Here is an 18,240-nt window from a genome sequence, read left to right as displayed (position 1 = left end):
TTGTTGATATCCAGGTCTTTCATAATGTTTAAAAGTAGGTGTGTTTCTTCATCCAACCAGAAATGTGGGTTTTTCTTTTGAGAATGCATCTCTTCACCAGCCTTCAAGCTGTTGGCGAGTTGGTTTGTGTGTAACGTCTCCATGGTAACGCACAGAGCCAGCTGTAAAAAGGTAAAAGACCATGTCTCACAAACTGTGGTAGAAACCCCAGTTGAGACACGTATTACAAAAGGGCCTTATACATGACTAAACAATACTAATAAAAGCTGAATAATATCGGCATAACTCACATTGCTCTAAATTCGGCCTAATTCGGGAAATCCAAATTCAACATGCTGTTTACATGACCCATATTAAATGCAAAATATCTATATATTTGGAATAATAGGGGCGTATTAGTGTGCATGTAAATGTACTTCATGACGGTATAAAACAGAGCAGTCATAAACAGGTTATTCAAAAACTGCGAAATGAATCGCCACAACCACAAGAAGTCCCCGAGCATCCAGTCATAAAAGTGCATAGACAATATTAGGCTGATGGGTCCAGTAGTTTGTGAGATAAGTTGCAGACAAACACACACTCACACATATCACCAAACACATGATCTCTTGCTGCCTTACATCCGGTGAAAATAAAAATTTGACAATTACCAACCAGACTGATGAATCTTCAGCTCAACACAGTCCTTGATCACACACACACACACACACACACACATCCCTGAGCAGAGGTATCAAAGCAAGGTAGTAGTGTGTGTTGCCCTCCAATTAACAGGCAATAAGTTTTAATGGGCTAGTACCTTGTTAGAGGCTGGAAGTTTTTATAGGTTAGTAAACAACTAGCTGGCACATTAACAGACTACAAAATCTGGAGGCTAACAGCAGTTAACAGATAGACTCGTGATTTTATAAAGCTCCCTATATGAGCTTTACAAATGACTTCTAGTGCTGATATAGGGATTCTACTTACTAGTTAAATGATTTAAGACGTCCAAGTTGTGTTTTTTAGCCCTAATCCAAATCCTCGTACCAACGAGTGGGAGTCTTCAGATTCAAAATCTGATTCTTTATTAAGTTATTATATTTTGAATGGATTTTACTAAATAATACATCCACACGGAGCACATTTAGTCTACAAGAAGCTTACGTTAAACCCAGAGCAAAAACACACAGGATAAAAAATGGATCTGGCTTTGTTTAGCCAACAGAGATCCATTAAAAAATGCCTGGATCGGCCCTGAATCCAATCCCACAGATCGCCTTAGGACATCTGTACTGTACACGGTGCAGCCCTCTGATGCCTTATTCATAATTCAGCAATCCAGTCATTTAGCAGCTACCCTCATTTAGGTAATTTATAGTCGTAGTCGATAAACCAAGATCTCTAAATCCTGCAGCTAAAAACTATAGAAGCACCATGGACGCTGATTAGAAAAACATTTCTACAGCAAAGAAAACCTGAGGATAATCCAGACCACACATGCAGCACTCGACCACATAACAGAGTGAGTGCTGTACCTCCAGCTGTCTCGCCACACTTACACTGTAAATATACATTTGTTCTTAATTGACCTGCCTCATTAAATAGAGGTTAATTACATAAAAGCGTGTTTTGCCCACACCCATCAGCGAGAATGAGACAGAAAGCATGTGGGAGCAGAAACGAGCTGATCTTTCACTTACTTGGATAATGAGAAATCAGTGAGTGCTGAGAAGGAGCTATATAGAAACAGCTTTAGAAAACTGGCTGAATAGAGTGATAAAAATATCATCTATTACAGCAACATACCTGCAGGCCTTCACGCCTGCTGTCATTAACAATGGGCCTGCCACTGTGAGAAAGAGGCCCTGCGGCAGGAAACCGTCCCACTTCTTTTCACATTACAGAACTCAATGTGCATTTTAAAATAACTACTGTTTGACAATTTTCAACAATTACGCCTGGTGCTCCTCAAGGATCCATCCTAGATCCATTTTTTTACTCTGCTCAGTTATGTGACCACTTGGTGCTCTCTGCAGATAGCGTTCAATTTTAATATTGTACCAAGTGCCATGTTATGCGCTCTAATTCTGCTCCTTCAGCTTTATGAATCATCAAGCTTTCCACCTGATTTTAAAAACTGGTTGTATTCCTGTTTTTCTGCTACTGTTGGAATTTTTATGTTGGACAAGCGATTAATATTGTCCTGAAAATACTTTCTCAGTCCTCAACAGTTCAAGGTTCTGTGTGCAACATTCAGAACATTAATACAGAAGCAAACAGCTATCTGCTATGTAAAGATATAGTGGAGTAATGGTGTCCTGAGCAGAAGAAGAAGACAAAGATATACTTTATTAATCCCAGAGGGGAAATTCAGTTTTTTCACTCTGTTGTCATAAATGCGCAGGCCCGAAATACACACACAGACAAACAGGTCCTATACATGCATTAAATGGAGATGCCCAAGCAATTGGGGATTTGCTGCCTTGCTCCGGGGCTCAGGTGCTCATGGGGAGAGCTGGAGAACATATCCAGCTACTAGTCCACACTCCTTATTTGGTTCAGACAGGGACCTGAACTGGCGACCCTGTGGTTCCCAACCAAAGTCCCTTTGGACTGAGCTACTGCCGCCTAACAAAATGAAGTCAGACTACCTCTCCCTGGACTGTAATCATTGTTTCTGATTCTGATTCGTTGTGGTAGACGGTCTGGCTGGGCATGCATGTGGATCTCTGTGTGTATCCCACTGGCTAGGTTCACTGATCTTTTGCTAACCCCGCCCCTTTGTAAAAGTGAACCAACACATTACTGGTGATCCAAACTGATAACAATGACTAACAAAAACCAAAATCAGAATCGGCCATCCAAACACTCTGTAAATCGGAAATCGGTATGGCCCCAAAAAATTGGAATCAGTGCAAGTCAAAAAGTAGCATACATTCAGTAGCTAGCTAACTAACTAACTAACCCTTCACTTTTCAGGGTTTTACTTTGGTTTTAGAACGGGGACCAAACGTATATCTCCTTCCATCCTCTCCAGGTATCATTCATACACGACATGCCCCCTGGCACAGCATTTAGCTCGAAATCCACAAAACCAAAGGGAAGGAACTATGATACGACTGCACGAGAGTCTATAGAGCACAGCAGTGTTGTTGTCGGATCCTTGTTGGAGCTGACCGATGCTGTGATTGGCCAGTCTGTGCTTGAGAGGTGGGACTTAGCAACGGGTCTATTGCCACTGTTCTGAACTACCTCCATACAGCGGGTGCGGAGGGTTACCACTGATAACGGCAACAGCATGTAACTCCCACCCTCTGGTCTTAGCTCTGTCAGCACTATTCACGCAGTTTGCACCGTTAGCTGCTAGCCGTTGGTTCAGCCACCTCCATGTTGAGAACAGGCTTGAGCGCTATCAGTATAGGGTAACAAGAAATCCTGACAGTATGATTTTCAATACCATGAAAAACCCAGACGCCTCTCTCTAATACAGGTCAGTCTTGAAGAGGGACTGGCATGAGTATTCGAGTGCTCCTTTGGACATCAGTATTCGTTGCTACCCCTCCCATATGAGAAAACATCTGTTTATCATGAGGCTACACAAATACCATCATCTACGTTATACCCCAGTAAGATGTCAGGAAGGTATAAAGGTATGAAAAAAATAGACACCACCCCAACTCACATCAGGATCGAGGGCAAAGAAAACTCCAGAAAACCCCTACTTCAAGGCACTCACTCTTAAATCCAGCACAGCATTCTGCATTGAGACTAGCACCTGACAAACCTCTCAGACCTTATTAACTCACAGAAACCAGCACGCACTCTGAGTTCTTGTGATTCTAGTTACGTCCCAAACAAAGCAAAGACCCACAACAGACCTCTTCTCACTGCTCTGCAACATCTAACCTCCCTCAGCCTTATACGCTCGCCCAGCAACTGTTTCATCTTTAACGTCTCTGCATGATAAGGCGCTTTAAATAAACTATAACTTGACCTGAATTATGCATCAGGTTTTTAGCTACGACCTGAAATAGGGTTAGCTTTATTGAAATATACACAACAGACCGCAATGACGGTTTAGTGCAGTGAAAACAGATGAGATCACGGCAAAGCCTCTCAACATCTGCAAACCATCTTTAGCACAGGAGCGTTAAGCTTTCTCTGAACAAACAGGTCTGACTGTCACATTCTCAACATTAAGCCCAATCTTTTGTCTGATACAGGTACATTCACTTCTCATTTGCTTGTTGCACGCAGGCAGAGAATGAGTTTCAGAAAGAAAACCCAGCCCCAGTAACCAGCTTCTGATGCTCTGCGTGGGCTGACAGTCTGAACGATGTCCTCGACAATTCTGCTGCTATAAAACTCCCAAAAGCTATTTTTTAAGGTTTGAAAGGGAAATGTCTTTTCCCTGTGTGTTTCATGGTGGGTGTTGTTTTTCCAGGAGGCCCCAGCTGTAACCCAGGTGACACTGTGTGCCTTGGCATGCAGCATGGAAATTGGTTTAGATTGAAGAGGCCCCAATTGACAGAAGGACAAAGAAAATAAACTGGAAACAAGAGAAAGGAGTAAAAAATAGCACTAAAATGTCATTGGCTGCATCAGCGACTTTTGGCAACTTCATCCCCGACTCAGGCAAACCAAAAACCTCCAGTCGCTAAAAAATAGACCAGTCATTTCAGTCAGCAATGATATCATATTTATCCATAAGAGCCAAAGCAGCTCAAACACAAACCTGCTGCAAGTGTTGAGTGTATGCTGAGGATGACTTCGCATCATCGTCTCTCTGACTGTGTTTCTGTGTGTTATGAACCTACAGTTGAAACTCATTATACACACATGACATCTCTGTGGGAGAGCACTCAGACACACACACACAAGGTGAGGTGGAAAATAACGCATAAATAACGTATTAATAAAAAGATACAGTATCATCTTGTTAGCGAACAGAAACCTGCTGTGACCACAAACTCTGATCCTGAGTCTCTCTGAGACGTGCGCCCACATATAAAGCAGTGAATAAACCGTGTGTGCATGAGTGTGTATGTGTGTGTGTAGTGTCTGCTATGCTTCAGTGCTCAGGGCAGGTACGGGGGACAACAAACATCGTGGGGCGTCTCCTGACTAGAATATCATTGCTTTAATCAGCCTATCAGCCTCGTGCTCCACTTTGTTTTTTACTTTCCAAAATTTTTAATCAGTCGTCTCAAAACAAATCAAAAATTCTGATAATCTATCTATCATCTATCAAAATGATAATCTGAATCGTGCAAACCTCTTTCTGATTAAAAACAATGCTCAGATTTTTCCCCTTGGTTGACTGCTCTGGGGCGGCAGATGGGCCACTAACACACCAAATTCCAGTCTTAAACTTAACACTTAAAAGTTTCTTTAAAGGTCCAGTGTGTAGGATTTATTGACAGAAATAGAATACAATATTCAAAACTATGTTGTCATCGCGTGAAATGAAGAATCCTGTCTTTGTTTTGTTAGTGACCCCTTTATATCCACATACAGAGTGGGTCCTCTTCCATGCGTTGCCATGTTGTTTCTACAGTAGCCCAGAGTGAACAAATCAAACACTGACTCTAAACAGGACCTTTCGCATTTTCACATCCACCACTGCAGTTCTCCTACGCCCATGACACTCCTGTGGACCAAATCTGGCCCCTAATCAGTAAAAGATTGCAATAAAAGCCTAAAATTGAGCTTCATTTATCCAAAAAGGTGCCAAAGGAGGATGCCCTGGACCTCATGTCCTCAAATCCTACAATCGACCCTGGGTACACCTGACCTGCGTGGGCCTGAAGCAACTAGATTTGCCTCTTGGCAAAGATGAGTGACGATGGTACAATTCAAAAGGTTGAAAACAAGGAATTCATTTTTTTGTACATACCAATAATTGCTATTAATGTTTGATTATTAACTGGTCCCTGTCATTTTGCATCCCTGTCCTACACACCTGTCACAGCTGGTTGTAATCTGCAGCCTCACTGCTAGATGCCACTGAACCCTGCACACTAGATCTTAAGAGTTTCCTTAAATATTTACGGCTACTTTTCCAAGTATTTATCAGTTAAAAATCCACATGAGCCACTCTTTACATTACCATAAATTGGATCCACTGCAGCAAGAAAATATTTGACTTTTGAGTAAAGGTGTTAGTTTCACCACAATACAGTATCATATAGATTTTCTGGACAATGATATGATATTTGTTGGTATTACAAAGTGCCACGATACGAGTTCAGTTCGATTCAGGCTGCTAGCAGTGTTTAATGCAGCGGTTCCCAACTGGTGGGTCATGGGTCCACTCTGAATGGACAGCAAGTGACTTGCAAATGTGTCAAGTTTATAAAAACACACTTTATTTTTAAGTACAGTCAATTTCCAGCACAAAGCAAATACTTCAAGTGCTATTTCCTGCTGTAGAGTGACTGACTAACAGACAGCTACTTGACAGAGACAGCAAACTAGCTCGACGACATGGCCAAACACAGTGCGTTACACTGTGTGGAACTCGAACTAATGACTAAGGAGAAATCTGGAGCCCGTGTTTAGGAAGGAGGTACCCTTGGATGGAAATAGTGACCCAGACTTGCCATGGGAAATTCAAACTACATGCGTATCTTAAAGATGACAGTACGCAGGGCGTCGGTGACTTAGTGGATAGAGCAGGCGCCCCATGTACAAGGCTGTTGCTGCAGGGGCCCAGGTTCGACTCCAGCCTGTGGCCATTTCCTGCATGTCACTCCCTCTCTCTCTCTCCCCCTTTCACTCTTGNAGTGCGTTACACTGTGTGGAACTCGAACTAATGACTAAGGAGAAATCTGGAGCCCGTGTTTAGGAAGGATATGAAATGATAGTACGTATCAATTCACTTTGCATCGATGCTGCTGGATCACTGATCACAGACTCAATATATTGACTCCGGTCAATAATCAGCCTCTTGCTCTTGATATTTCCTGGTGGTGAAGCACATCAGGAGCAAACACCAGGAGTTGAGCTTTCACTAAAACAAAATTGTGACTGGTGTGATTTCTTAGGAGATCAAAGATCATCCAGCACCAGATAACAGTATCTGTTATATCATGCTTTATGAGAGATAGATCAGTAACAGTTACTGACTTGAGATGTTTCGGCACACGGCCTTCATCGGGGTATTTTACATAATGGTAAACAGCACAGTCTTTTATGAACACCACAAAAAGCTGAGTCTCTACTAAATATGCAATTAAGAGTAGATAGATAACTGGCTAACCACACAGGAACAGAATAAAGAGACAAAGTAAATATAAAAATACTATTAAATAACAACAAAAGAGCTGTTTTTGTAAATACAAAATACTCACAACAGTAAAACCCTTTCAGATGCAAACCTCTGAGAGTATAAACTCAGACTGCCTCTTTCTCTTTCCTGTGTAAATTATCTGGAATGTCTCAAGCTTTTGCAGCCAAGCAAATTAAGTAACTGTAGACAGCAAGTTCAGTTTCCTGATGAGGACTGTTTCCAGACAGCGCATGCTGTCACTTGTAATGTGCTCCAACAGCCCAGATCTAGTAGAAACTTTAGGGGTTTTTCACACCAAATTCGGTCCATACCAGAGAGACAAGCCCGTACAAAAGTTATCTGTGATGAGGCTCTGTGGGTCAGTGTCCTGGAGGAAGCTGCTGTTACACAGATAACTGAAATACTTAGCCTGCGTAGCCAATCTGACAACAATGAGACAGATTGTATCTTCCTCCGCATCATCTGGAGAACATGACTGATTACTCCATTAGCAAAAAGGTCAGGTGTCACATATGCTTTTTCCTTCCCTCAATGCGAACATGAAGTGGAAATGAAGAAAGCAAGGAGAGGTCCCTGGATAACAGCTCTGATTACGCTGCTCTTCCTGCAGCGCTGCCTTGCATACACAACAGCCTCGGGAGGTGGAAATCACATCTACACTTGGTTTAAAATGAAACAGTGACTGGCAGTCTCTATAAATATCTTAAGGACTGTGTGTTTGCTGGAGGAGCCGCAGATCGCTGCACAGCTAGAGGCCATAGACACATCGCTTCAGTGGAGGACATCAGACAGTCATAACTTCCACCTTGATACTGGCCAGTTCAACGATTTGTCTTGGTCAAACACTCGCAATGAACACATGACATCATGCATGTGAATTGTAATCACTTAGTTACAGTCTGGGGTTTCCAATGTGCATCACGGTACCGTAAAATGCAACAGCTTCACATTTCCTGATGCAAGTATTTACATACTTAACTATCAGTAAGGTGAACTGCTTGAGTGCACAAACAACCTATCATATTACAGAAATTATGCTACCGTATTTCTAGGTAATCAAATGGCAGCCATTTAGGCACAGTCAGCATGAGTTTCAGCTCATTGTTTTTTAAGGCTGTACTGCATAGTTCAGGCTTCATTTGTAACATTGACGTCTGAATTTTTAAGCCCAGTTCAGACCAAAGATTTGCGACGAAACGAGTTGAAACAGGCAACTACTTGCAACGCGCCGTTCTGCAACATTCTAGAAACCTGCCAGTTCACAGGAAGTGACCACCATGAGACGGTGTATCATCTCTAGTCAACAACTCTCTGTACTTCTGATCTGTAAGGTTGACAGGAAGTAACCACCATCAGACGATGTATCATCTCTCAAACGTATGGTTGTGAATCTTTGGTCTGAACTGGGCTTTAAATTAACAATCAAATGCTTCAGCTGATTTCCCCCTTTGCATGTCTATCCATCCTGTTGCAGTTATTAACATTAAAAAATATATATTTGTTCATACATAATTCTCTTAACTATCTTTCCTAAAGCAGAAAGTAGTGCAGCTGAATGCTTAGCAAGCAGAATAACTTTTGCTATCTTCCACTCCTGTGGACAAACACATTTTTACTCTCAATAATAATGTTAACAGTTGTTTGCACAGTTGCAGATAAATACAGAGTCATTTTTAAAATTAGATTCCAGTTGTGGTTGTGTAGCCTATGTGTAGTACTGTTTCCAAGTCATGTGAGACCCACACATTTCCAGTATCATTCTTCTTCAGTCCATATTTGTTGGTGTTTAGCCTTTCAAACTACATTTTCACTGCAGTCAAAAAACTGTTGCACAAGGGGCACACACCTGTATGAACAGGACAGTCTAGCAGCAATCTAGCGGCACAGTGTATTACGCTGTATTTTTTTCATTAAAGACAGCTGATTTATTTTTATTTTTTTAAAGTGAATCTATTTATTCAAACTGAGGTTTTTGTTTGAGGATTTTTGTTATGGGAGGTGACATCATAAAATATATGACAACGGACATTTAAAGCTTCATCTGAAAACCCCAGGAGAAGCTCTGGTGTAAATAAAATAAAAGGTACGACTTGATTGTTTATTTTTCACGCCCACAACTCTGCTGCTGCTCAGCTAGTGTTCAAAGGCTTTTACAGCTTTTTCTCTGAGAATGACACTGAGAGTGATGAGAGTGAGCCACAACAGTAAACAGCTGACACATACAGGTAGAGACTCGCTGCTCAACATAGTGGAGCATTTAGCAGCAGAGACTGATATTTTCCTCGGGAGCTGGTGGAGACCAAAAACAGAGCTACGAGAGAGAATACTGGATTGACATTCACGAGGACTCCAAATTAATGATCATGTTTCTCTGTAACTGCTGGATGCGTAAATAAGCAACTGTTTACTAAGACATATCAACTGAAAAGATATGTCAATGTTTTGGTCACGACTTGTTTCCGCTGCCCCCAAGTGGCCAAAATAATGAGTTATTGCAGCTTTAAACACGCCACATGATACTGCTTTGGAATCTAAATTCTGACACAAGCAGGGAAGAGATCCACTTCAGAGGGAATTTTAAATCCTGACAGCTCAAAAGCCACAACAACCATGAATGTAAACAGAAGGAGAGGGTGCTTCAGCAGGTAGCTGCTGTGTGACTTGAACAGAGCCTGTTGGCTAAACGAAGCTTTTTCTCTTACCACTGCACATAGAGAGCCGCTGCGGCCTGCTGGGGGTGTTTTCTCCAGCTTGATGAGGGTGGATAAATATTTTAGTGGTTGAGTGTGAGATCTCTCTGCTATATCATCTATGTGTAATTGTGCGTGCAGGGAACCAGCCTCTCAGCAGATTTTCTCCTGCAAACCCCAACAGAGAGGCCAAGATCATCTAATACGAGCTGCCTGCACACAATTATGCACATGGTGTGAAAGACGGCCCTGGAGACAACTCCACGAGTGCATTCCCTCGAGGCCATGGACCCCATTCAGTCACATCCACATTGTTGACGCATTATGACTTTGAAAACTTGCAGTTCTTAATTGGATATAGGCTGAGTATCTACTTTAGACTCCCAATTAAAATGGATTTATTAGGATGGAGCTAAAGAGAACTTGTTAGAGGAGTAACATCCTGGCCATCCCTGCCAAGCGGTTATCTCAACCACTTAAAAGGGACAGAAAATACCACTTGGCAGATGCTGTTATTCAAATTGACCCCCAGTGTAATATCTTTTTCTGGGAGACGAGCCTCTGCAGTGAGCACACAACTGCTGTTAAGTTGAGTGCCGGGCAGGCTGCCTTTTAAAACACACTCAGGTCTGACAATGTAAACAAATCAGTGTTTAACCTACTGACCCACAGCCCGAGGGTCTGCTGCTGCCGTGGCCTCGGTGGCTTATTTGTAGAAAACCTCTGGCCGATTCATCAGTGCACAGACAACCTGAGCCCTGTGGCTAACTCTGTCAGAGACATGGCTCCTGTAGTGGAGCTGCCTGTCCTGATGTAGGTCAGTGTTTCACACGTTGTGCTGAGGACGAGTGTCTGCAAACGCCTACACATAAATACACACAACCTGAGCAGAGCCTTCAGCCATTTTTACACAGAGATGGTGCTACAGTGTCGCTACTAAGTCCCTTCTTTATGCCTCCTTTGCATTTTTACACACAACCAGACAACAGCGGCGTCATTCTGCTCCAGTGTGTTATAGACTGTATCCGGGAAGCACACCTGACATGCAACACAACAGTGTCGGTCTCCAGTGTGACATAAAACATTTGCGTCAGCAGCATTTTATAAACAATAGCAAAACATGACAATAACAATCATGTACTGTCTCTGTTATCCCATCCTCTGCGCAAAGGGTAAGGTAATCCCGAATCTCATTGTTTTGCCAATTTGCAGACAATTACTGCCGCTGTATCTTCTTCTTTCTTCTTCTGCTAACAGCTAACAGCTACTTTTTAAATCTCCCACAGTCGGTTGCACACATAACACGCCGTCAAAATGTTACACCTGTCCTGCCCAGGATCCTGTCCTGTTTATAAAGACACCATTTCAGCGCTGTTACGACCTCCCATGGCGGGTTAAAGGCGAGACAACTCTGTCCCCTCATTACGCCATCGGATCTTATACAGCATTACAATGCAGCATAATGGCGCAATAATCCCACCTTGAAAATGCAGTGTAAAGGGGGCTAAGGAGATCTCGCTATAGGGCCACTACGAGGATCCTTCTTTATGCCTTTTTTGCCAATGGCGACGGCGCCATTAATCCAATCAAAAGAGGCGTGATGGTCATCATATGTAACTCAACAACGTCGGCCTCTAGTGTGATTTAAAACATATGCATCAGCAGCATTTTCTAGACCACAACAATGGCAAAACATGGCAATAATAATCAGTTACAGCCCCTGTTGCATGGCAGCTGATCTCGTCCTCTGTTCGGAAGGTAAGGAGCTCCTGAATCTCATTGTTTTCCCAATTTGCGGACATTTAAAGTGGCTGTTCTTCTTCTTTGAGTTAGCCGCTAACAGCTGCTTTTTAAATCTTCCGCAGTAGGTGGCACACATGTCGTCAAAATGTTACACCTGACCTGACGCCTGTCCTGTTTATACAGACACTGTTTCAGCGCTGTTGCTACTTCCCTGGCGGATTAAAGGTGAGATGAGATTGTACGTTATATACAGAACAGCAAGGTGACGCAACAATGGGATAATCCCACCCTGAACAGACGGTGTAAAACTGGCTTTTAAAACACATAATTAACAAAACTGGCGGGTTGCACCTTGGCACAGGAAAGCACTCTACTCTTCCTGAGGGAAAGGAAGAGGACGAGGGAGACACACACTTACAAACCTCCCTCATTATTACCATAATTTCCTCCACAGCAAGCTGAAAAAGGCAGCGGTGGAACAGTGAACTAGTATTTCACTCCCTGTGGATTACAGAGTGATGTCACTTCACTCCATGAGGTGAATGGGACACATACATAGTAGACAGAGCTATGCCTCGGGCTTATATTCCCTGTCACCTCCTGGAAAGGGACACACAGGACCACACAATTGCAAGAGCTGACACATGCACTAAATACACACACGTTAACACACACCTCCTTGGGCCCAAAGTTATAATGACATTCAGGCTTTGTTCAGCACCCCCCAGTGTCCTCCCAGGCCATGAGGTATGCAAATGGTGGGTAATTCATTTTATTCACAGAGGAGCAGATCAGCTCTGCAGCCATGTATGTTTTAGTACAATATCCACTATTAAATCCACAGTGAGTCCAAATATTCAGGACAGGTAGGCCATTGATCCATTCAGCTAATATTCACTCTAGTTTTTTGGCTCCATTAGAGGAGATGACACTCTGAATAAACTCTCAATGGCCTGTGACTATAGCAGTAGTGGCCCCTTTTACACTACCTGTTCAAGGCGGGAATATTGCACTGCTATGCCGCCTCGCCATCCTGTATATAAGGTACAATCTGGGAAAGAGGGGACACAGCGTCTCACCTTTAAGCCGCCACAGGATGTAGTAATAGCTGGCTGAATGGAAGCATGTGCAGCACGGGTATGACCTTTTGACAACATGTAATGCATGCAACCCACTGCAGGAGGTTTAAAAAGTAGCTGTTAGCAGTTAGCGGTAAACTAAAAGAGGAACAACAGTAGCCAAAAATGTCCTCTAATTGGGTAAACAATGAGACCCAGGAGCTCCTTAACTTTCGAGCAGAGGACGAGATCAGCCGCCACATAACTGAAACAGTAAACGGGGTCCCCACACAATTTCATGGGCAAATTTCCCAAGCTTTTCCATGACTTTTCTCGCCCCACTTGCACAACATTTTTCAAATATATCAGATTCAAACTCTATCAAATATAATTTTACAGGAAGGAGACAAACCCAGGGGAAAATGTGGGAATGTAAACGATGGTAAACAAAATGTCACACATCGACAAATATTAGAGCTACGTTACTTTGACAGCTACAGAAAATTAATCTGGTGTAATGTTACATTACGTGGACGGTTATCCACAGGATATTTCATTATACCCAACAAAATTCCATGACTTTCCCCAAACTTTCACACGTTGTACCCCTTTTTACACAGAGATGGCGCAACAAGGCTGCTATGAAGTCCCTTCTTTATGCCTCCTTTGCATTTTTACACACAACCAAACAACGGCAGCATCGTTCTGCTCCAGTGTATGATTATAGACCGCATCCTAGAAGCAAAAGAGGCGTGATGGAAGTGACAGTGTCTGTGTCAATACTGGTGTGACATAAAACATACCTGTAAGCAGCATTTCATAAACAATAACAATCATTAACTGTCGTAGTTATATGGTGACTGATCTTGTCGTCTGCTCGGAGAGTAAGGAGCTCCAGAATCTCATTGTTTATCCAATTTGCAGACATTTTTGGCTACTGTTATTCCTCTTTGAGTTTACCGCTAACTACTAACAGCTACCTTTTAAATCTCCCGCAGTGGGTTGCACACATAACACATCATCAAAACATCACACCCGACCCGCCCAAGGTCCCGTTTGGACTTTCAGTGCTTTTGATTAATTCCATGACTTTTCCAGGCCTGGAAAATGTGATTGTGAAATTCAATGACTTTTCCAGGTTTCCAAGACTATGGGAACCCTGGGGAAATTATTGTTATTGCCATGTTTTGCCACTGTTATTGTTATAAAGCACTGCTGAGGCGTATGTTATACCTCCCACCAGACACTGTTATGCTACGTCACACCTCTTCGGAATCTGCGATGCCAGTGTTGTGTTTCCCCACCTGTAAATGCATAGCACCGCACTTGGTGGTCAGGGTTCGTGTCAGGTTTAGGTGAAGGGGAAACACATATCAACAATGATACAGGCTTCGACACAACACCTGCACACAGTCTATAATCACACACTGGTGCCGCTGTTGTTTGGTTCTGTGTAAAAATGCAAAGAAGGCACAAAACAGGGACTTCATAGCAGCTCTATAGCGTAATCTGTGTAAAAAGGGCTCCTGACATCATAACCAAACACTGGATACCGTGCAGTTTCCATCTAATGCACCGAAATTAGCATTTGCTGTTGTCACCAAGTATTAACTGCAGCACAGTTTGGAGCTGCAAGGAAAAACAAAAGCAAACAACATCTTTCTTGCTGTCCATTTCTTTATGCACAGCGCTGTGTTACGTCCCCTACTGTGAGAAACACACGCACACACGCACACTTTTTTTTTCTGAGGATGAACTAGAAAAGAGCGTGTCCCGAAGGCACAGAATGTCTCTTAATGTGTGAGTCAAACTAATGGACTGCTTCCCTCTACTGTGCCCCTGACCTCTCCTGCTCCCTCACTCATCCCATATCCCATGCAACCTCCCTTTCCCTCTCTCATCCTCCATCCCAGATTTACTCTCGTTGTTCTTGTCTTCTTGGTCTCTGGATACTTTCTCCCACCCCCATCCTCGTGTTTTTGTGCCTGAGGACGCAGCAGCAAACCAGGCAGGATCAATCTGACAGCAAGACAGATGTACACAACACACTCACGTGGGTGACAGGCAAGCCTTTGTCCGAGGTCACTGCTCTAAAAATACAAGCACAGGGCTAAAATCTTGTTTATGCACCGTCAACTGATGCATGAGCATAAATATGGACACAACTGCAGGGTGGATCCTGCTTTCCATAGAGCCACACACCTAAATCCAAGGGACACACACAGAGCAGGGATCACAACACTGCTTTCCAAGCACAGTTCAGGATGACCTATATATGGATCTGTGTACACACACGCACACTCACGCCCATGCACGATGCAGGGCGTTGGGCTTTTAAAGTAATGCCTTTCCTGACTGCGGTGTTGTCATTTGCCTCCCTGCGGTTAATCCAGTCTCTTTTAGGATCAAAACCCACAATTGGTGTTTCAGTGCAGTCTTAAAAAGAAAGCTGTGGCTGCAGCAGCTCTCTGCACAGAGAGCAGCAGGTCGGCTGATAAAAGGCCGCTCTCCTCTTCTGCAAACTGTAAATCACAGACAGTCTGTCCGATGCAATGTGCGAGGCTGTGATTCAAAAAAACTAAGATCAATTGTGTGTGTGGCTGGGTCAAAGCTTTAAAAGGTGGTCCTCCTGTCCCACAACAACCTCGCCTGAGCACATATTTAAAATGCTGATCATTGTATTTTTACATTATACATGAAAGCACATGGCTAACGGAGCAGGAGGATTCCTTTGAGACTGTGCTTGTGTGAGTGAGAGGGAGAGAAAGAGAAACTGATTGTGACTGTGTGGGATAGAAACGAGCACACACACTGTTTTCAGGCTTGCCTAAACATGTACTGTGCGGCGCAGGTCTTATCACCCTGTCAAACAGTCAACCATCTCTGTGACACCGCAGAAGTCCCATAACCAGTCAGCCTGCTATGACTGACTGACTGCGTCTGTCAGGCCTGCCAAGCTCCTGATTCACATGGAGCTTCTGTTTGTAACGCCCAATGAAGTGCTTCATTCAAGACCAGCAGCTTGGATGACACAGTCGGTTATTCATGCAGCGGTCAAAGCAGAAACAGTTTTCCCTCAAACAGATCTTCTCCACTCATTCAGCTGTCTCGCCCAGATATCAAAACAAAGTGACTGTCTCCCGTAAGCGTCTACAGCCTCTCCTCTTCCCCCGTTACTTTACAGGAGCCGTGCGATATGAAGCTGGAAAGTCCCAGGTGTGGTGCAGGTACTGCAGCCAAACAATGGGTATAAAGACCAGAGAGGCTGGGTCACCAGAAATAAAACACTGGCGCCGTACGGACACATCTTTCTGTTTCTCTTTTTAACCGGTTTTGGTTGTTAGTCATCTCAGGGGCAGCATGGGAACATCTACTTTCACACACTGAGACTGTCACAACACTCTACCTGGCTGCAATAGAGTATAATTACACGGATAAATGTTAATGATACACCCAAGCTTTGTTACCTCCCATACTTCTAAAGCAAGATTATAAAAGGGAGGTAATTGTGGCAACCACGGTATAAATCATGTGTCACAACCGGAAACAAGAAGTATTATTCTGAGGGGAGTTCTGCTAGTTTATGTTGCATGAGTGCTATTTATATAGGATGAAATGCACATTTTATAGACAGATATTTGCAGTAGCTTCATGATGGGGTTAATGCATGCTGTTATTCTGCATCCTAGACTCCTCCAGGCAAAATCCCCAGTGCTATCCTCTTACCCTCGCAGTCAGTATCACTCCCAAGTAGCCTGGATGAGACCTCCAGTCACTAACGATGACCAGATGTGCAGCGTGCATGACTCATGATGGTTCTGGTGCCCTGCCCTTTAATCTCTGCAGCAAGTTGCCAACTGCCACTAGGTCAAAGCACAAGCAATGCATGTCTGAGCACACACACACACACACACACACACACACACACACACACACTGTGCAGGAGCCTGATAAAAATGCTGCCACGGTGAAATAGGAGCTTATCTTCCTGTTGGAATAAAGCAGTAAAACTGGGAATGCAACAACTGTTATCACGTCCATGAAGAGGCGAGAATGCATGTGTGTGTAATTGTAGTGGGACAGGCCTAATGTGGTGTTAAAGAGGTCACTATATGTTTAATTATGATGACCACACACACATATCACCACGCTTTATGGAGGCGTGCGTGCACGTCTGAGTGTTTGCGTGCATCCCGCGCGCGTGCCATACCCTGAGGATATTATGAGGAGCTAATTGGAAAGCCCCGGTGACCGACGCTTTACCGTAAAACCACACTGAAATAATAAAGCAGCGATGCAACACTTACTTGCCAATGACCTCGCAGAGCTCGTACACATCTTCAAAGAGAATGTCGTCGTCCGCCATAGTCCGACCCCGGCTGGGGAAAAATTATCCCCAAAAAATATGCGTCCCAAAACCTGATGGTGCTCCTGCACGAGGCGGGGAGGGGAGGAGGGGGACCGGAGGCCACGGGCAGCTGACCGTTTGACAGAAATAACTAACGCAACACGGCCGGTTCAGCAGCAGCAGGGCAGTCGGTAAAGAGTTCCCAAGAAAGGTTTCTAAATTCCAGTTGTTGCCTCCTTCGTCGACCCCCCGCCCCCCCCAAAAAACGCTGCGTCGCTGTGGGTGAACGGCACAGGGGGAGCTCAGTAATCCAGTTTGGGAGTCCACCGGTTCGGCCCCGCCTTTCCCACGGCTTCCCGGTATCTCAAAAAGCAAACCATACGTGGCTGTCAAACAAACATTATAGTAAACTACTCCGCCGGTGTGTGTGTGCTGCTGCCCGTTAACCGCCCCGAGTTAACGCTGAGCTCAAAGAGGAGGAAATGCCCGGTGGACGGTGTGCATCAGGCTCACGGCACCGATCCAGGTGGGTTACAGTGATCTCCACTCCCCGGGTTACTCTTTCGTGTGTTCAGAGATGCACACACACACACGCACATACACAGTCCGTGGGTAACTGACGGTTCAAGTCCTCAGCGTCCGGATTCAACACCCACACTCTCCGTGTCTTCCTCCGCGGCTCCGTTAACACTTTCCAGCCGTGGGTTGGTGTGTTTTTCTCCCTTCCGCCGCTGCTGCTGCCCGTGAGCCTGCCTGGACCGACGTTCAGCTCCGCGGAGCTTCCAGAAAACCAGGCTCCTCCCACACGGGGGTTATGAAACTGTTCCGCTGTCCTCCATCTTGGCGCCGAGCCGTTACCCAGGGTTCTCCTTTGAGGCCTATAGGCTTTGAGCCAACATGGCGGCGCGGCGGCGCCATAAAGGCTTCTCCAAAACCGCAGTTTCCTTCAATGGATAGACATGAAGTTCCCACCCGGAAGCGAGAGGGAGTATGAATGAAGTATGTCCATAAATCTTTAACAAGTACCTGATTTAACTGGAGAAGTTGTCGCCAAAGTCCTCTGTGATTTATCCAGATGTTAATGGTGAATTATATCACATATGCACAGAGCCAACCAGCTGACAC

General features: G+C 44.1%; 1 protein-coding gene across 14 annotated transcripts in view; it reads right to left on the bottom strand.

Moving 5' to 3' along the window:
* caska (calcium/calmodulin-dependent serine protein kinase a) overlaps positions 1 to 17,873 on the bottom strand; it is a 204,484-nt gene extending 186,611 nt beyond the window's left edge. For all 14 annotated transcript variants that reach the window (XM_050048414.1, XM_050048415.1, XM_050048417.1 and 11 more), the window contains exon 1: positions 17,075 to 17,873. In XM_050048414.1, coding sequence (XP_049904371.1) covers positions 17,075 to 17,133 — 59 coding nt within the window. In that variant the 5' untranslated portion in view covers positions 17,134 to 17,873. The remainder of the gene's footprint in view (positions 1 to 17,074) is intronic.
* Positions 17,874 to 18,240: the final 367 nt, after the last annotated feature.

This window comes from Epinephelus moara, chromosome 7 (assembly GCF_006386435.1).
Source record: "Epinephelus moara isolate mb chromosome 7, YSFRI_EMoa_1.0, whole genome shotgun sequence".
In the NCBI taxonomy this organism is placed as follows: domain Eukaryota; kingdom Metazoa; phylum Chordata; class Actinopteri; order Perciformes; family Serranidae; genus Epinephelus; species Epinephelus moara.
The sequence above is the reverse complement of the archived record's forward strand: the minus strand, read 5'-3'. Positions and strand labels throughout refer to the sequence as shown.